At 40.3% G+C, this 21167-nt stretch overlaps 1 protein-coding gene across 4 annotated transcripts in view; it reads left to right on the forward strand.

The window, feature by feature from the left end:
• The window catches only part of IMPG1 (interphotoreceptor matrix proteoglycan 1), a 118344-nt gene that overhangs the window by 92128 nt on the left and 5049 nt on the right, over window positions 1-21167 (forward strand). For 3 of the 4 annotated variants that reach the window (XM_060752940.2, XM_067467760.1, XM_060752943.2), the window contains exons 13-15: window positions 10327-10844; window positions 12144-12363; window positions 19610-19820. In XM_060752940.2, coding sequence (XP_060608923.2) covers window positions 10327-10844; window positions 12144-12363; window positions 19610-19820 — 949 coding nt within the window. The remainder of the gene's footprint in view (window positions 1-10326; window positions 10845-12143; window positions 12364-19609; window positions 19821-21167) is intronic. The other variant, XM_067467761.1, reaches the window with a different exon arrangement.

A 21167-nucleotide genomic window follows, 5' to 3' on the forward strand; every position in this document is an offset into this window, starting at 1 on the left:
AGTTACGCTGCTAAATGGAAGTGTGGCCATGGACCATGGTGCTGAAGTATCATAGTTTCCATTCCTGGAATTGTTACAGGCTGGAATGGAAAAGATCTGCAAATTGTAGGATCACTCAATTTTGTCTTTGAAAGCATATTTTTCAGCTAACCTAAAATGTGGCAACTTCTTTTAGAGGAGAAATATCAGGAACATAATTATCTCATCTGCCAGGGGTGATTTGAAGGCAATTTTCCTGCTTCTTGCCATGGGGTTGGACTAGATGGCCCATGAGGTCTCTTCCAGCTCTATGATTCTATGATACTATGATTCCTTTCTCTGTGTGAAAGGAATGAGGATTAGAAGCCACAAAAATTGTCTTGTAGCTTCATATTTTCTCCAGCCTGCATGTTTCCCACTCTGCTATCAATGAGATCCAGAAGGTCATTTAAAAAGCAGACAGAAAAAAACAGTTAAGACATTGTCAATGAGCATAAGGGTCCACTCTCAGTTGTTTAGCACCAATATCATCCTAATTGCATATTTTATAGGTACATAATTATCACAATTCTTGGAGTACAGAATTCTGATAAAAACATTATTTAAATATAACTGTAAACTCGCCTATGTATTAAATCACGTGAATTATCTTACACCATTCTGGTCCTATCCAAGGTGGAATGAGGTCCACTGCCCAGCAACAACTTAAGCTTGCTTAACACTGTGGCTGAAGCTTACTCCAGGGAAAATGAGTTTATTATTGCAACCTATCCTTGATGAAATCAATGCAAGCATATGTCTTCCTGCTCAGATGTAAACTCCATTAACTTTGGTCTAACTCATTGGTTCTCAACCTGGGGTCCCCAGATGTTTTTGGCCTTCAACTCCCAGAAATCATAACAGCTGGTAAACTGGCTGGGATGTCTCTGGTTGCTTTGAGATGGTTGAACAGAAGCTCTCCGAAGCTCTAGGTGCTCTTACTGCCTATTACAGGGAAAACCAACTGATCCCTAATCCATCTAAAACACAGACATGCGCCTTTCACCTTAAGAACAGACAAGCATCCCGAGCTCTGAGGATCACCTGGGAAGGAATCCCACTGGAGCACTGCAACACACCCAAATACCTGGGAGTCACTTTGGACCGTGCTCTGACCTACAAGAAGCACTGCCTGAACATCAAACAAAAAGTGGGCGCTAGAAACAACATCATACGAAAGCTGACTGGCACAACCTGGGGATCACAACCAGACACAGTGAAGACATCTGCCCTTGCACTATGCTACTCTGCTGCTGAGTATGCATGCCCAGTGTGGAACACATCTCACCACACTAAAACAGTAGATGTGGCTCTTAATGAGACATGCCGCATTATCACAGGGTGTCTGCGCCCCACACCACTGGAGAAATTACACTGCTTAGCCGGTATTGCGCCACCTGACATCCGCCGGGAAGTAGCAGCCAATAGTAAAAGGACCAAGGCAGAGACATCGCCAGCTCATCCCCTGTTTGGGTATCAGCCAGCACGTCAACGACTTAAATCAAGACATAGTTTTCTTAGATCTACAGAGACACTCGCTGGAACACCCCAGCAAGTGAGAGTCCAAAAGTGGCAGGCCCAAACCCAGCACCTCAATCCATGGGTGATACCAGATGAGAGACTCCCCCCTGGGCACACAGAAGACTGGCCGACTTGGAAGGCGCTGAACAGACTGCGCTCTGGCACCACGAGATGCAGAGCCAACCTTCAGAAATGGGGCTACAGGGTGGAATCCTCGGCATGCGAGTGCAGAGAAGAACAAACCACTGACCACCTGCTGCAATGCACCCTGAGCCCTGCTACATGCACAATGGAGGACCTTCTTGCGGCAACACCAGAGGCACTCCAAGTGGCCAGATACTGGTCAAAGGACATTTAACCAAATACCAAATTTGCAAAATCTGTGTTTTTTTGTTTTTTTGTTTTAATCTGTGTGTTTGTTTTGCTCTGTTAGAATTGTGATACAATGGTTGCTGATGACACGATAAAAAAAACTGGCTGGGATTTCTGGGAGTTGTAGGCCAAAACACCTGGGAACCCACAGGTTGAGAACCACTAGCTAACTCAAATCTCTTCTGAACACTTCTTCCCAAGAAATCTCTGTGTTAGGTTCACCATAGGTCAGAAATTACGTGAAGGTATACAACAACAGTATCATCAACAGCATAACTCTTACGTAAGAAGATATAGGACTGTGGCTTTAACAGGAGTCCATTCTTCATTGCATATTCCTTTTGTGATGAACTGATATTTTCATACACATTTTTAAATAACATTTGAAGAGCAATACATTTTTAAAGTGAGGGAATTTGAATTGCATATAGATTAAGGATTTAGTAAACAGTAAACTTGACCTTTTTTCATATGACTTCTCTACATTGACCTGCCATTGCCCTCCTTTCATATTAACTATCTAATTAGACTCATGCTGTGAAGGTGCTCTTATAGCATAAAGAATGCTGCTCTTACTTTATAAGCCTCTCATTAGGAACCACTAATTCCATAAGCTGCCTAAAATAGTTAAAATACAAGTAAGCAAAAAGATACTACAATCCCATCTCTGAAGCTCTGAGAAATATGTTTCAATCAAAAATTTGCAGCATGGCATTTTAATCATGAAATGGAGTTCTTCATGAGGATTGTTAAAGTTGCAACATTCAGAGTAAACAGGAATGTATTAATTCTCTGGTTTTATATATAAATGTGAATTAAATTGAATCTACTGAATTAAGTGCCTGGCTATTCCAGTACTGCTTGTCCAGTGTCGATGGCAACTTTTCAATTTGTGCAGCCTGAAGATGTGAACAGGGTCCTTGGAGAGATCAAAGCCACCACATGTGCCCTAGATCCTTGCCCTTCCTAACTCATTAAACAGGCCAGTGGAAATGATCAATGCCTCTTGGCACCAGGGCAGGATCCCCACAGGCTGTGAAACATCCCTGGACCTCACTATACTTGACAACTATAGATCAGTCTCCAATCTTCAATTTCTGGGTAATGTACTGGAACAATTCCAGGGGTTTCTGGATTAAACAGATTGTCTAGATTCATTTCAATCTGGTTTCAAGCCTGGTTATGGGATAGAGACAGCTTTGGTTGCCTTGGTGGATGACCTATGCAGAGAACTGGAAAGTGGGGGAGTATTCCCTGTTGGTTCTCCTGGACCTCTCTACATCTTTCAATATCACCTAACATGAGATGGGATTTGGAGGCACTGTTTTAAAGTGACTCCATCCCTTCCTGAAGATGCAAAACCAGAGTGTGGTGCTGGGGCACTTTTGTTGAAAACCCTGGCTGCTGGCCTTTGGGGTTCCTCGGGGCTCTTTTTTGTGTCCCCCCCCCCATGCTATTTAACGTATCCATGATACCACTGGGAGAAGTAATCTGGAGTACAGTGCTATCCATATGCATATGATACCCAACTCTACTGCTCCTTTCCACCCAAAGCCAAGGAAGCTGTTGAGTTTCTAAAATAGTGACCATCATCAGTAATGGACTGGATAAGAATAAACAAATTGAAACTTAATCCAGAAAAGACAGGGATGTTCCTGGTCAGTCAGAAACTAGAGCAAAGAATTGGGATCCAGCCTGTGCTGGATGGGGTCACATCCCCCCTGAAGGCACAGGTCCACAGTTTGGGGATACTCATGGACTCAGCATTGAGGTTTTTGCACTGGCCAGCAGTACCTTTGCACATTTATAACTTGTATGCCAACTGAGCCCATTCCTTTCGATGCCAGACCTAAGCATGATGCTACATGCCTTAGTTACCATTATGGTAACTATGTGGGGCTGCCTTTGTATACAGTTCAGAAATTTCAGCTGGTCCAAAGAGCTGCAGCCAGGTTGTCAATCAGGGCTGACTACAGAGAATGGGCAATCCTCCTGTTGCAGCAACTCCACTGGCTATCAGTTTGTTTCTGGGCAACATTCAGAGAGCTGGTTATGAACTCAAAAGCTCTTGACAGCTCAGGTCCAGGCTGCTTGGAAGATTGCATTTCTGTACAAACCTGTCCAGACCCTGAGATCCTCAGGAGAGGCCCTTCTTTTGGTACCACCACCATCATGAGCTTGGTTGTTGAGAATAAGAGAGAGGACCTTCTGGGTAACCAGAAGGAACTCCCTGGTCAGGGAACTCCCTGGTCAGGGAAGTGAATTATAATAATAATAATAATAATAATAATAATTATTATTATTATTATTATTATTATTATTATTATAGGACGAATATTCACCCAACAGGTTAGTTTGTCATCTAGCTGGCTAGACCAGTAATGCAAAGGAAAGTAAGGATGAAAATGATATTTGAAAATATTAAAAATAGTTTTTAAAAACCCCTAACAACAAATTTCTCAAGGGTTGGAAAACCTCAAAAAGAGAGTTTTTGGATTGATAAGAATCTTTGATGTTCAGAACTTATTTTGCACCGATTGTTCATAGTTTCTTGTGTGTGTGTACATAAAACAGTATTTCGTTTGCATGAAACAGTGTTTTCTGCACTCGCCCATGTATGAGTAATGTACAGGAAATACTGAATTAAAATTGTGTGTGTGTATATTAAAGGGTTTTTAAAAATAGCTGGAAGAAAATTGCTAAAATAATGTGTTACTTTCTTTGATAAAAAATATTAGCAAACAACATCACTAAAGAAAACTCAGCATCACATGTTTAACACTGCCAAAAACCCAATTATCCCTTTTGTGGTCTCTCCAAGATATATGATTGTCATCCTCTATTGATCTTCTGGTGATACTCATTGAGAAATTGGGCTAGCCCTTTTAGTATAGCTAGTGGGCTTTGCTTTATATCTCCTCTAGGGTCCCTTCTATGCTGCCATATAAAATCCAGATTATCTGTTTTGAACTGGATTATATGGCAGTGTAGACTTTGATAATCTAGTTCAAAGCAAATGATGTAGATTATCTGTCTTGATAATCTGGATTATATGGAAGGGGCCAAGGATTTACCACAGGTAATCTGAGCTGCCACCAAATACCAGAGGTAGATATGGTACCCATGATGTTGTTGGACTGTAACACCCAAAAGTTCTAAGCAAACTACTTAGCCCAGTGGTTCTCAACCTGTGGGTCCCCAGGTGTTTTGGCCTACAACTCCCAGAAATCCCAGCCAGTTTACCAGCTGTTAGGATTTCTGGGAGTTGAAGGCCAAAAACATATGGGGACCCCAGGCTGAGAACCACTGACTTAGCCTGTGTGCTCTGTGAACAGAGCTTCAGTTCAACATCTGCAAAGCTGCACAATTCTCACCTCTCTCCTATAGTTTATTTCTGTAGCTGGTCAGATTGCTTGGCAAATTGTACTTCAGAACATATATGCTGTGTGTAGGACTTTCCCAACCTATTGGGCATCAGGCCTACATATCTTTAGAACAGTACTCATTACCCAAACTTCTTGCATTTGTCTTGCTAAGTTTGCAGAATGACTGTCCATCAGAATATAAAAAAAACTTCTAAAATCGTCGTTTACTGCCAGGGTTACGATGTGATGTATATGTATGTTTTTATGATGTGTTCAGAACCAACGTTTGCAAGTGGGAAATATAAATCTAGAAAATTGTTGGAAATTAGGGAGGCAGGAATTAGATACGTGTTACACGCTACAGATGAAGCATTGGAATGGAAATTCTTAGTAGCATGAAGAAGTAGAAGAACCTGTCAAGACAGGGTTTATTATCACACCAGAAGAAAAGTGGTATTTGAAAGGCAATAGTTTCATTAGTGGAAGTGTGAAGATTCAGCAGGATGTATAGACAATTTTGTTACTGAATAAAGGTACACTTATAGATCAGTCCATATGACATATTCTTATGTGCCTTCAATTCAACTTTACAAACCTATAAGAGGGTTTTCTTGGTGAAACTTCTTCAGAGTAATTTGGCATTGCCTGATTGAGAAGATGAGACTCACCCAAGGTCATCCAGTGGGTTTCCATGGCTGAGCAAAGATTTGAACCTGGTCTCTTGGAGTTCTTGCACTCAAATCATCATAGTCATGACATAGTAAATGACAGCTACTGATTCCAGTCCAGGAACCACTTCATATGCAAAGATATAGCCAAGGGCCACTTTATGCTTAGCATTCCATCTTTTGATTTAGTACAACAAAGCATTTGTGCATATAGAAAATCTACTTTTTGAAATCAACCACCAACCTGCTGAAATCTGTATGTTAAAAGTTTAATTTGCTTGTCTAGCTTTTCTTTTGACTTTATCTTAAAAGGGTACTAACTTCAAAAGTACCAGTGAAATGAAACACGACTCCTACTGGGAGTACTTGAACATTTACAGTGACTGTAAGAAACAATAGCCATGGTTACAGATAAAAATATCCAAAAGCTTATTAAGGAGACTCTTTAGGGAAAGGATGAAGTTGGGGAAAGGGGTCAACAAATGTGAAGGAATGCCTCTGTAGATACATATTTAAAATTACACGAGGCCCTCAAGGAAATAGAAAATAGCAAATTGAATTAGAATTTTCATTCTATGGGGATATAAGGAAAAAATCTTACCAGGGGATGCAAATTGTAGATAAATGATTTCTGAACAAAGATCAAAGGAAACATCTTCTTTGGAGAATTGTTAAATGTAGAATTACCATGTAGACAAGTCTGCAGAAGTACACACAATGATGTTATGGAATTAACCCTGCGGGCTCTATTTCAACTGCTTTTCATACTACACTTTGACGCTAGCAAAAAGCTAGATGGCTCATCCTTCTCTGCCCTGTTCTCCAGGACCTCAGAACTGCTTTGTTTGGTTTGGCTTCTGAGATGGGTTTGGTGGGATAGGACCAAATAATGTTGTTAAGTGTGAAGAAGCCCTGTCATAGCTACAGCTTATGGCAGGGCTCCAAGAGATCTACATTTTCATGAGAGACAAACAAGTTTGAAATGATGTAGTGAGCAAGTCTTAGCTAAGTAATCATTGAAGAAAAAAATGTTGTTGATAACCTGAATCTTATTGATAGCTATAACTCAAGCAGACTCATTGAGTCAATTGCAAAACGGTGAGTCACATATGCTAATCTAGTTAAGTCAAATAGTATTCAGGACAATGAGTGATTGTATAGTAGTGATGAGTGTGAAGTAATCAATATTTTAGCAAATTGATAGCATCACAGTACTAGAACAATGGAAGGAAAAGGGAAGAGGGGCAGACCTTGAAGTGACTGGCTTGACTTTGAAGGAACTGGGAGTGACCATGGCCAACAGGAAGCTCTGGCATGGGCTGGTCCATGAGGTCATGAAGAGTCAGAAGCAACTGAATGAATAAAGAGAACAAGTTGCTAACATATGGGGAAAATGATGACAAAAACAGGCCAAAATCAAGCAGATCGCTGCCCATGTAGTTCCATGTTCACTGCCTATGTGCATGTCTCCTTTTCTTTAATGGGGTGCAAGGGCTGTCCTCTAGCCCAGTGTTTCCCAAGTTCTGGTCTGCTAGGTGTTTTGGACTTCAGTTCCTACAATTTCTGATCATTGGCTGAAACAGTGCAGGAGCTAAAACACTTGGTGGACCAGAGTTTGGAAACCACTGCTTTTTTTTTTTTTTTTAGCCTGGCCGAAAACTTCCCCCTCCCCAGATCTAAGAGGGGCTGATGTTATTGCCTCTATTTATTGGTGGGGTAGGGAAGAGCAGGGAGACATGTCAGGTGATAAAGAATTGATTTATCTCAGTTCAGATGGGTAAGGAAATGGGTCTATTCTTACAGCTGTAGTGCACTCTCCTCTTCCCTTTCTTCTGAGCCCAGAGCAGCTACATTATCCTCATCTGAACTGCCACCTCCCGCTCTCCCTCCTCCACATCACAGTAAGCATCAGGAGGAGGAGGAGCCCTTCCCAAAGCCTGACAGATGTGCAGTGAAAGGCTTTTGGATGATGCACAAAGAGCTACAGAACAGCACATTGTGCTCCATCCAAAATGAGGAATATGAGCGTTCATGTTTTAATTTTACCCAACAGAATTCCAACCACAGAGCATGAGTATGGTGCATCCCGTTGGGCTATAGAAACAGTGTATCAAATTAGACCAGAATCTGTTCAGAGAATGGATGTTATCCAGCTTACAGAACTTAAAATAACAGCTCTAGCACAGAATATTTTCTCCAGAGGTTTTTCCAACCATCTAGACCAGGTGTTCAGGGTAAAAGCAGGGAGAACATATTGTCTCCCCACTTCATCCCATTGCCCTTTATGTTGGATTATGCTTTTCTGCAAGTCCATCACTGAATACAACTCATACTCTTTAAACAAAATGTGTATTATTCTATGTCCATTTATTGCAGTTATTAGTCAGGGCTACTTAATCTCAAATATAAACATTGGTTTATTGAATATTCCCAATGATCTTAGCAGTGTCTTCTAACCATGTAGTTTTCAATCATTGTTGTATTGGCAAACTTTCACAGGAATATGGCATCAATATATTAGTAAAATAGCAGAAGTCTATGAAGAGAGAATTAACAAATTATTGTTGAAAACACTAGGTGGTATACAGCTTTATCTTTGTGAAGCTCAAATCAAAGGCACAGCATTGTAATCTAATTTGCTGCTAATTGCCATTAATAAATGTGACACTTTTTCAGATCAATTACTTAGGAAATGTGTAATGGTAATACATTCCAAGTAATAAATGTTCATAGGAATTATAAGGACATAACCTTCCTTGGGTGAATTATTCTCACAGAAACTATTAACAGCCCTTGTTTTGAATGCTGTGCTGCTGAATTCCTTTGTTAATATTAACATCATTACATTTCTTTCAAAACAGGGAGCTTCAGATTCTCCGAGACAAGCCACTCTGTCTCTCTGGACATTGCACAATGTTGTTGGCATGTTTAGAAGGAAATGTCATGACATCTACTTGGACAGCAGTGACCCTGATGAAAGTATCAGATAGGCAAAATGATTATTTACAGTTATTATGAGTGCTAGTTCAAGAGGATGATTGCTATAGAAGGAATATCAGCTCTGGAATGAGAGCTTAATGACTACTAAGATATCAGTTTTGTGTGTTCTATGGAGTGGCAAGAAAGATAACACCTGTTGATACTATGATTTTGTGCCTTTTGTCACACTACTTTCCACATATTTATATAGGAAACTGGACTCTAGCCATATGGGGCATACAGCTACACATGCATGTTACATACAGGTATACAGCTAAAGTATATAAATACTTTAACAACAACAACAACAATTGTATTTATTATCTGGCTCTCCATCATACATATGCATAACTTTCTCTACTAGGCACCACAAAAATATGGCAGCTTTATGGGTTGAGTGACACAGGGACCAAAATCAGTGACTGTCCACATATTAAGATATTCCTTGGATGCCTCATTACAAATAGCTTTTCTAATGGAAGTAGTGGAGAGAAGGAATTCACTGTGGTGGAATAATTCTTCCACTATGGAACGTCATATCTAGGAATTGGTGCCCATCTTACTATCCACTGTTTTATGGGTAATTGACTGAGAGAGATGTTCTGTTGCACTTAGCACAATGGGTCAGGAGTGGACATTGACAACTTTAGTTGCTGCTTTTGGTGTTAACTGAAATTCATATAAGCTGCTACTGCATTTGCTTTTTATCTGCTTGTTTGGATTGTGTTGTTGTTGTTCATTCGTTCAGTTGTCTCCGACTCTTCGTGACCTCATGGACCAGCCCACGCCAGAGCTCCCTGTCGGCCGTCACCACCCCCAGCTCCTTCAAGGTCAGTCCAGTCACTTCAAGGATGCCATCCATCCATCTTGCTCTTGGTTGGCCCCTCTTCCTTTTGCCTTCCACTTTCCCCAGCATAATTGTCTTCTCTAGGCTTTGCTGTCTCCTCATAATGTGGCCAAAGTACTTCAACTTTGTCTCTAGTATTCTTCCCTCCAGTGAGCAGCCGGGCTTTATTTCCTGGAGGATGGACTGGTTGGAACTTCTCGCACTCTCAGAACTTGTATTGCCATTTAAACAATTTGCATTATATTTTAATTAGTCATATGTTGAGGTGGAGGGAAGAATTCTGTACATGGAGAGGGCAGAAGGAGAACCAAAATTGGAAATTCTGGTATTGGGGATATGAGGGTCATACTCAAAAAGAATGAGTAAAGAAAGAGAAATAATTCATACTGACACTATTCAGAACCGGTTAACAGGCCAGTCACTTGAAATCTAATCCTGGTTTTTCTGCAACCCTTTCTCATCCTTTACCATTATCAAAAACATTCTCATCCCAGGTCGGTAAAGAGTGAACTTATTAAAAGCTGGATGTTGTTGAGCATTAACTTTCTTTCTCCAGATGTAAAGATTGCAGGCCAGCCAGAATCTTCAGGTGATGACCTGTTACCCGCACTGAGTACGCTGCCCTACTTCATTGGTTCCCCAGGTCTTCCCTCTGTTTCTGAAGAAGATGTTTTCGGCCCAACAGAACCAATCATTTTGGTGCCAGCAGTCACTACAAGCGAACCCTCAGCTGTCATTGACCTGTCTTTGGAAGCAACGGATTCTGCATGGGTAGCACCAACCGACAGCGGATTCGAAATGGGCATTGCCACTGAACTGGGTGCAATTGATCTACTGAGCCCAGCAACATTGGAGGAGGAAGGGAGTGGTTACTTTGCCCTGCCAGAAACCCCAGATGTGACCCCAGCTCCTCCACTGAAATATGTGACTACAAGCGCCATGACAACAGCAGCCAAAGGCAAAGAGTTAGTGGTGTTCTTCAGCCTAAGAGTCACCAACATGCACTTCTCTGATGACCTCTTCAACCGGAGCTCTGCAGAATACAAATCACTTGAACAGCAGTTCATGCAGCTGGTAAGATATTTCAGTCTTGCCAATGTCTAGGTTTAAATATGTAAACACAAACCAAACATCAAATCAGCAGGGGTGAGGAACATGTAGCCTTCCAGATATTGCTGCACTAGAACATACATCAGCCATGCTAGCAAAAACTGATGGGAGCTGAAGACCAACAGCATCTAGAAAGCAGTGCTGGATTTAGGACAAAAGAGTTCCTATGGTAGTTAAGTTATGAGGTCCCTTCCTTGGGCCCTGAAGGAGGAAGGCCTAGTAGGCCTACGCTGCCTGCTTTGTCAACTTATTATTATGTCTGGAATTGCTCCAAAACAGAATGCTTTCAAATTTAGAATTCCACCACATAAGCAAAATCCATCTGTTTTGTTTGTTTGTTTGTTTTGGCAGGAAGAGGGTTAGGGTTAGGGTACCTCAAGGTACCTCAACACCAATGCCCCATTTATTTTCTGTTTTAGGGCCACAGAATATGTAAACTCCAACACTGTGTTCTGTGTTTTATTCATAGCAAAGATCCTTGTTTCTGCTTTAATACCTTTTTGGGGTACTGTGGGGAAATTTGGCATTCCCTTCTTCTTTCTGCAGAGACTGCTTCCCCTATTTAACAGCCTCTGAAGCCTCCCCACTCCTGAAGATTTCCTTTTTCTTGGTGTGTGGGCACAATCACAGAAGTATCTCACATGTTGAAATGCAAGATCAACTTGCTGTAATCATTTCATAGAGTGATATAACCAGATTAATCTGCAACCTTATCCATTTCCCATGAAGCAGGAAATGGCCAGTGCTGGGGAATGAAGGGTAGGAGAGAGTTCAGAGGCTGTTCAGTAGGTCAGGAGTAATATTTGGCATGCAGATATTACACTGAGCCATACATGATTCCAGCCTTTTTTGATGGAATTGGATAAATTTCTATGGATCTTTCTTTCTTCTACATAATCAACAGTGAGCAAAACCCACATGGAACTATAAGAAAGCTTCATCTACCACTGTAATTCAGTTTTAGGGATATTTCAGTCCCACTGATTTCTTTTTAAATGGATTGCATCCCATTAACTGAATTAGAATGAAAACTGCCCTAGTCTATCGTAATACATTATTTTAAAACATCTTTCTAGTGAGGTTGCTGATGAATCCTTAACTGAGAAACTTAACCCGGTTGCAAAGGTAAAGCTGGTTAATTACATCACTGAAACCAAGTAGAGGATTTATATTCCCCAAAATGGAAAGTGTCTATAAGTGGAATTAATGACACGGAGGAAGGAACTTGCAATAAAATTGCCTACTATTTTTATTTTTTTGCAGTTGCTTCCTTACCTACAGTCCAACCTTACAGGATTTAAACAACTGGAAATATTAAGTTTCCGCAATGGAAGCGTAATTGTCAACAGTAAAATGAAGTTTGCCAAGTCAGTGCCGTACAACATCACGGAGGCTGTCCATTGTGTGTTGGAGGACTTTTGCGATGCAGCAGCTCAGCGTCTTAACCTCGAAATCGACAGCTATTCGCTCGACATTGAGCCAGGTAATGCACAATATGGGGAGCAGGGAAGGGGGAAATCACACTCTAAGCATTTTGCCATGTCTCCTCTTTGCAAATCATATGCTATCTTTAACCTGTAGACACAATCCTTCTATCTGAGAATTGCTTCTCACTTTATACCAGTGGTTCCTGACCTTTTTTTGACCAGAGCCCACTTGACCTAGGCCCACTCTCCAACATTAGTATCAAAAGGGTTGCAAATCAGTTTTTGGTCAACTTTAGATTTGGTTTGGTTATTTGGGGTGCTGATTCAGAAAATTGCGTTGGATAGACCAGACTCTAGTTTCTGATACAGAACATATGCCCTCCAGTAGTCACCATCTGCTTGCCCGCTGAAAAGCATATTTAATAATCTAGAGCTGATGTGGTCTATCCAATGCAATGGTCAGCTCTGCAGAAAGGATCAGATATAAAATTAATAAAATAAAATAATTAAGAGGAAAGAGGTTCGCAGACTGGATTTTTGTTCTCGTGGCCCATTGTTGGGAATCACTGCTCTATACAATCAACCAGATCTTTACCGTACATGTGGATTGCATCACCTGTTGTGTCTCTTACCTTATTCCATGCGGGGAAGCATTGTCACTTGGCTTCTCCCCCCCCCCCCCCCCCCCACACACATACACTATTTCTTAATGAGAACACGGGAATCTTCCAGTATTATCATGGAAGCGTTCTAGAACATTGCCAGGATGCTTCCTCTTTGAAGTCCCTTCGGAAGGTGTCCAGCGAGCTCCAACAAGGAAGCATCCTGGCAGCGTGTTAGGGTGCTTAAAAGTGTCAGTGTGATGAAGTGGTAACTCACATTATTGGCAGTTGGTTTTGTACAACATGCTGCTGCTGACAGGTTGTGTTGATCTTAAGAGTCACACACATTTCCTGGGACAGCTGCAGCAGGGACATCTGTTCAGTTGGCCATTCATTCACTAGGACTGATTAATTTCTTCCTCCAGCATTGCATTTCTGTGTTCGTCTCAGCCCCACCCCCACCCCTGCTTTCTTGGCATTTTACACTTAAAGAACATGACATAATGGGATATTAGCACCCTGCTGTGAAATAAGCCCATATTAAATAGGGATTATCTGCTTGACTGGAGTAGGAAACTAAATGTTCTTAATAACAGGAAACCGGCTACAGCTTGGAAATAAGATTGCAAGGAAGAGGCACAGAGAGTGGTGGCTAAGGTATGGGCAATGAGCGCTCCTTAATGCACATGTAAGCAGAATCAAAAAGTACAGTGATAACTATATAAACATGATAGGCCGGGGTTTGTCTGTTTATTTGTTTTTTTTGTTTTTTTGAGAAGCTGCAATTTGCTTCTGGTGTGAGGGTATTGGCTGTCTACAAAGACGTTGCCCAGGGGATGCCCAGATGTTTTACCATCCTGTGGGAGACTTCTCTCATGTCCCCACATGAGAAGCTGGAGCTGACAGATGGGAGCTCACACCACTTTCCAGATTTGAATCGCTGACCTTTTGGTCAGCGCTTCAGCTGGCACAAGGATTTAACCCATTGCGCCACTGATGACCAATTATGTGATATAAATTGTGATTCTAAGAGTGACTGAAGGTTTTTCTGTAATGCCTAAAGGGGTTTACCTTTTCACTGAAAGCAAAGAAAGCTCTACACATCGCAAACAGATATTGCCCATGGTCCTACAGACTGAAGGTACCTGAACACAGTGTTCAGATTCAGCTGAGGAAAATTGCTGGGGTATGTTGACATGGGGAATCATGACTCCTCATCTATAGACAACATCGTAACTGAGCATGTTGTCCTGACAACAGTCCTCAAAGCTCCTTTCACTGAACATCCTACAGCTAAGAATGTTGATGCTGCATTGAATGAGACACGTCGGGTCAAGTTTTTAAAGGCTTGATTTTTCTACCTGAAAGGATGGTTGATTGAAATAGAAGCCTTTATGTTACATGAAGTATTGCTAGCAAAACCCAATGCGAGCAAGAGAGAACAGGTTGTATTCCCATCTGACAAGGTTGGTGGGATGCAATAATGCACCCAAGAACCGTAGTCCAAGAAGCAAATCTTCTAAGAGTCTATTCTTTTTGGTGTGTGTGTATATATATCACAGATGTGGGTGGGGGAAGGACCTCAGATTGTCCATCCTAGCAGAGGACAACAGCCTATTGAGGAACCTCCAACCCCCAACATCTAGTATCTTCCTCTTTACATATCCATACCCAGCAAGCACAACAAGAGAAGCTGCTGAATAACTGTTTTTTTAAAACCAAGCAATGAAAGCAATATTTCCCACAGTTTAAATTCCATGATACAGAAACATTCAAAACTCAAGTCTCAAAAGATATGCAAAATCCCTCTGCTGCAGGATGAGAAGGATGTAGCTGACTTGCAATGATTTTTTCCCCTGGAATTTTGTCACTTATTGTGAGGAGGAGCCTTATCAGCATTTACACACAAAACACACTTCAAAAAGTTTGACATTTCTCAAGTAAGAAAATGCATATTGCCTGCTGTATCTAGCTATTGGGCACATTTTTTAGCCCTACATGTTGGTTAACTTCAACTTTTCACCTTTTAGTACTTCCTTCCTACTCATCATATCACATATGCTCTGTATAGTGTTTTGTCCAGACTGAAAATGGCTCATATTTCCCTCCATATCCTATTTCAATAGTATGTGGGGCAAAGTTAACATGTTCCTTGAGAGAAATACCTTAGCTTCTAGGTCAATTCAGGATTTGTTTTTTGAGGTTTTCCCCAAATTACACATCTAAATGTTCAATTAAAAACAAATATTACATAAATATTAAAAAACGAAATTAGAAGTAATGTGAAAGGGGAGGGGGTTAAACCAAACTAATCACAGGATTTTGATACTCCTTTAATAGTCATGGATCCATCCTATGGAATCTTGAAATTCAGGGAAGATTTGAAATTTGGAGAGATACTTAGAAACTTCTACTATGGGAAACCCTAATGTTGCAGTTCAGGAGATGGTCTACACTTCTGTAGTAAGAAATTCTGAAACTTCTACCCAACCACTAATTCTTCAATCCCATAAAATGAAAGTATAGCAGTTAGAAGTGCTATCAATAATTGTTCAGTGTGGATACTAGGGCTGGGCGGTTTCGTTTCGTTAATTCGTAATTCGTTAATAATTCGTTATTTTTTTCAATTACAAAACGATAACGAACCATTCTGGAGCAATTTTTTAAAAAAACGAATTTTTAAACACGTTTTGTAAATGCTTCGTATTTCGTTATTGTATTCGTTTCGTTATTGTTCTGAGGTTGTTTCGTTATTATTTCCGCATGTCTGGGGCAAGTTTTTTGTTTAATTAGTGAAAAAAAATTATAATATCACACCAACAGTCAACAACAGAGGGAGAGGGAAGCTTCAGAAGTTTTTGGAGGTTTTTTAGCGTATTTCGCAGTCGCGTCCGCCATTAACGAATCGATTCGTTATTGTTTCGGAAATCGATTCGTTAATGTTTTGTAATTTTTTTCACATTTACGAAATTTCGTAAATACCGAACTTTTTTAAGGGAAAATTTTGTAATTATTTTAAATATCGAAACAAAAAAACCCTCCAAATACAAATCGATTTTAGAAACAAATTTTTCCGTTGTTACCCAGGCCTAGTGGATACAATACACCTACAGGTGAAATTGCTCTGTACTCTTGCTCCAAAGTTTCTTTTTTCACATGTGAAAAAGCCTTGTTCTGACGTGGCACATCAAATGTGCATGAAAAAAAATAGACAGGCACCCATCCTGACAGCCTTTAGAAAAAGTTTAAAAACCTGGCTTTTTCGGTGTGCCTTTGGGGACTGAACAACCAATTTCCATGCCATGTCCCATCCCAATTCCAACTTGTCTTTCTGATGCCCTTCACCTAATCTCTCAGTTGAAGTTTTATTCCACTGTTATCCCGTCCAAGCACCCTCACAAATCATAGCACTTTTACCTATCTCACCTATGGGTTTTATTAATTTCTACCAATTTTTAGTCATGAGTCTTATTCTCTTTGTCTAATTCTATTACCATTTTATCATTTGTTTTTATTATGATTTGGTTATTTTTATTTTACTATGTTATTATTAAGTATTTTATTTGATGTTATTGTCTTGTTTATATGTATTTTGCTCCACTGTAATTCATTTGGGCTTGGCCTCATGATAGCCGCCCTGTGTCCCTTCGGGGAGATGGTGGGGTACAAATAAAGTATATATATATATATAAAATAGTGATAAAATCTGATGGATTGCACACTCTCTTGCATGAGGTTTTGCAGCATAGAAAACAGCTCCCTTCTCTATTTTGTGTGCTGTTGATTTTTGCTTCCTGAATAAGCACTGTTTCCTGTTCTCATTTCTTCTCAATTCATGGGATACCTTCTTCAGTTATGGGGCCTAGAATGGAAGAAGGACATCTAGGTAATCTCTTGCCGGAGCTGAACAGAACTCCATAATTAAATATATGGAATGAAAACCTTAAAGTGGCTCTGTAACAACTTAATTTTATGGGAGGGATATCTTTCAGCTACACCACAAGTAAAGAATGTGATCTCCAATCATTTTTTACAACCACTGATAAGAGACAATAAGACCTAACATCCTGCTTTCCCATCTCTAATCTGTCTGTCTATCTCAGTGTCTCTCAACCTGGGGGTCGGGACCCCTGGAGGGGTCATGAAGGGGTGTCAGAGGGGTCGCCAAAGACCATATGAAAACACAGTACTTTCTGCTGGTGAATGGGGTTCTGTGTGGGAAGTTTGGCCCAATTCTATCATTGGTGGGGTTCAGAATGCTCTTGAATTGTAGGTGAACTATAAATCCCAGCAATTTCAACTCCCAAATGTCAAGGTCGGTTTTCCCCAAACTCCACCAGTGTTTGCATTTGGCCATATTGAGTATTTATGCCACGTTTTGTCCAGATCCATCACTGTTTGAGTCCACAGTGCTCTCTGGATGTAGGTGAACTACAACTCCCAAACTCAAGGTCAATGCCCATCAAACCCTTCCAGTATTTTCTGTTGGTCATGGGAGTTCTGTGTGCCAAGTTTGGTTTAATTCCACTGTTGATGGAGTACAGAAGACTTTTTGATTGTAGGTTAACTATAAATCCCAGCAACTACAACTCCCAAATGAAAAAATCAACTCCCCCCCCCCCCCCAACCCCACCAATATTCCAGTTTGGGTGTATCAGGTATTTGTGCCAAATGTGGTCCAGTGAATGAAAATCTATCCTGCATATCAGATATTTACATGATGATTCATAATAGTAGCAAAATTACTTTTATGAAATAGCAATGAAAATAATTTTATGTTTGGAGGGTCACCACAACATGCGGAACTGTATTATGGGGTCGCGACATTAGGAAGGTTGAGAAACACTGATCTATCTGTTTGCCAAGCCTTTGATCTACCAAACTGCCTATTTATGCATCTTTGGTTCTCTTCTGTAAAAATCTTCACATTTGTCCTTGATGTTGTGCATAAACAATCACAGATATATATTCATTCCAAGAAAATATAACCAGAAAAAGTTTCAAATTTACTCTAGATTACTGGTTCCCAACCTATGGGTCTCAGGTATTTTGGCCCACAGCTCCCAGAAATCCCAGCCAGTTTACCATTTATAAGGATTTTTTGGAGTTGAAGGCCAAAACATCTGGGGAATATTACTGTAGCATCTGACACACTGCTCTGCCAGAAAGTTTGGGATAGAATGGCATTACAGCATGACAAACCACTGTAGCAACATTTATTTACCTTAAATTTTGTTGTTGCAAGATCATTTTGTATTGTTAGGACAGCCTTTCACGTTAATGCTTATTTAATTGAATGGATACAGCTTTACAGGCAGCACTAATGTGCATGTGAAATACATGTTCAAGAATCTGATTTACTAGAACAAAGATGACAAGAATATGACATTGAAATTAGTAGAGGTTTATTGTTCTTTTGTCTTATGTATACGTCATGTTCCATGCCTAGGAACAAACTCAAATTCCTGTATTTAATCTATTTGCACTTACGTTGTTTGGCACAACGAGACTGAATTTTGATGTGTTTAAGAGCACAGGACATTTCATTATTTTGAATGTATATTTTCTGATTGTATATTAGATTATTTGTGTCAAATAAGAGCACAAGATGTTGAAGGAAATGGCAACACAGTGCTCTGTTCTTTCCAGTTTGCAGAGTTGTGTGCAATTTTCCTCATATCCTGATATAATTATCAATGCAATTTCTCCACCATATTCCACATTACTGGCTGAGAAGGCAGGTCAGTGTTTGGTTGTAATGACATCAGAACATGGGATTTTTTAAATTATTCTTAAGGTGTTTGTATTTGCTTCAGAGATTGAATGTTTGTGTGTTTCTTTTTTGTGTGTTAATCGCCCCGAGTCCCCTCAGGGAGATAGGGTGGTCTATAAATTGATGATGATGATGATTTGAAACACAAAAAAATGAGTCCACAGCAGACATTCTGCTGGCTGTTGTAGTGGATCACACGTCAGACACTTCCCAAGTGTCTAGGACTGTGTGGTGTATCAGCGAATAATGTGTACAGATCCCAGTAAGGTGGCCTTCTGCAGCTGGCAGATGATAATTTTGTCAGCGCTAATTGTGTTTAAGTGCAGGCCAAGGTCTTTAGGCACTGCACCCAGTGTGACAATAACCACTGGGACCACCTTTACTTGCTTGTGCCAGAGTCCTTGCAGTTTGATATTGAAATCCTCATATCGTGTCAGCTTTTCCAGTTGTTTCTCTGCAATCCTGCTGTCATCTGGGATTGCAACATCGACAATCCATACTTTGTTTTTTAACACGATCGTGAGGTCAGGAGTACTGTGCTCCAAAATTCTGTCTGTCTGAATTCAGAAGTCCCAGAGTTAATATTTTATATTATTATTATTATTATTATTATTATTATTATTATTAAGGCAAGGATTATTAGAAGTGGTTTTGTCTCATATTTCCTCTGGAATATAGCAACAGCCCCTGGTTTTCACAAGTGGTCTCCTATTCAGGTATCAGTCATGGCCAACCCTAAAGTCAGATGGGATCGAGTACCTTTAAGGTATTTTGACAACTTGCTTCTAAAATATACATTGCACTAAATGGTGGACACAATATACAAGTGGCTCTTTTCTTCCATCATCTCTGTAAATGTTTGCCATGTTGCATGAGACATTGCATCAATGAATCCATTCAAAAAGACTTTTCTTTCTCTTATTACAGCGGATCAAGCAGACCCTTGCAAGTTCATGGCATGTGATGAATTTTCACGGTGTGTAAAGAACGACTGGACTAAAGAGGCAGATTGTCTTTGCAAACCTGGTTATGTACGAAAAGATGGACTGCCATGCCAGAGCCTGTGCGAGATTGAGCCACAGCTGTGTGTTAATGGTGACAAATGTGAATTGGTTCCAGGTAGAGGGGCGGTCTGTAGGTAGGTAAATGACCATAAAGGCAAACATGCCTGTTGATACTACTGTGTTACCAACAGATATAAGGAAAATATTGAAACTGCCTAACAATATTGGGTGATGACATCCAGCTCAAAAAATAGAATATAATAACTTTATTGTCATTGTGCATCGTACAACCAAATTAAATGCCACCCCCCCCCAATCACATATATGTACAAATTGCAAAACAAAGCACCCATCCTTCCACATTCTCATTGCTATTACAGAACCGAAATGTCATATGAATGTGAAACCAGGAGAGCAATGAATGTTGGCTATTCAAATACTGGTGTCATCAGACAAAGGCTTTCAAACAGCAGGATTGAAATAATTCCCTCATGAGGCCCTGAAAACACTGTCCTCATCAGAGTAACAATATTGACATAAGTGGACTTATATTTTAGTACAGGCTGAGTATCCTTTATCCAAAATGTTCAGAAATAGAAATGTTTTGGATTACACCCCCAGCCCACCCCTCCCCAGGGTTGGGGATACTTGTATTTCCTAATATAGCCATAATGAGATATCTTGGAAGTGGGATCCAAATTTAAATACAAATTTTATTTATGGTTTATATACCTGATATACTGGCCTGAAGGGAATTTTATGCAAGATTTTAAATAATTTTGTGCATGAAATAAAATGTGAGTGCAGTAAGTCATCAGAAGGCAAAGGCATGACTATCTTAGCCACCCACATGGTCAAGATCTGATTTTGGAGGATTTCAAATTTTGGAATTTTAGATAAGGGATGCTCAACCTGTATAATCTCAAACTGTTTTTTACCCTACTGTCATTAACTCTGCCTCATACATATGCAACTTGGTGGAAAGGTCTTTATTTCAGCATCTGCTTTATCTGCTTTATCTGAGTGCAGACACATATATAGATGCTTTCAGTTACAACTGGCAAAGTCTCTCATCTAGAAGGATAGGAGTTGAAGGACCAAGCCTTTCACATTCCTAGAAAACATACTGAGATCCAATACTTCAGTTATCTCAGCAGACACAGTACAGATTAAACTGGATGTTAGAGAAACTACATACATACTCCTTTGGCAGAAGGGAATGTTCATATTGCTGTTATAACACTGAGACAATACATTACCATGGTGCACGTGCATGCACACCACTTGTGGGAAAGATGTGGCACAAGCTTTTTCTTTATAGGACCTTCCACCAGTCCAAACTGCTACATGAGGTTTCATGAGGTAAGAATCTGCAATTCACTAAGCATGGTTTTGGAGCATTCGACATCTGCTCTCTTCCCAGTTCCAGAGTTAAGCCTTTGCTATGTGCATGCATCCAACAATGGACAAATCCCTCCTGA

The sequence above is a fragment of the Anolis sagrei genome, chromosome 1, assembly GCF_037176765.1.
Source record: "Anolis sagrei isolate rAnoSag1 chromosome 1, rAnoSag1.mat, whole genome shotgun sequence".
NCBI classification, from domain to species: Eukaryota; Metazoa; Chordata; class Lepidosauria; order Squamata; family Dactyloidae; genus Anolis; species Anolis sagrei.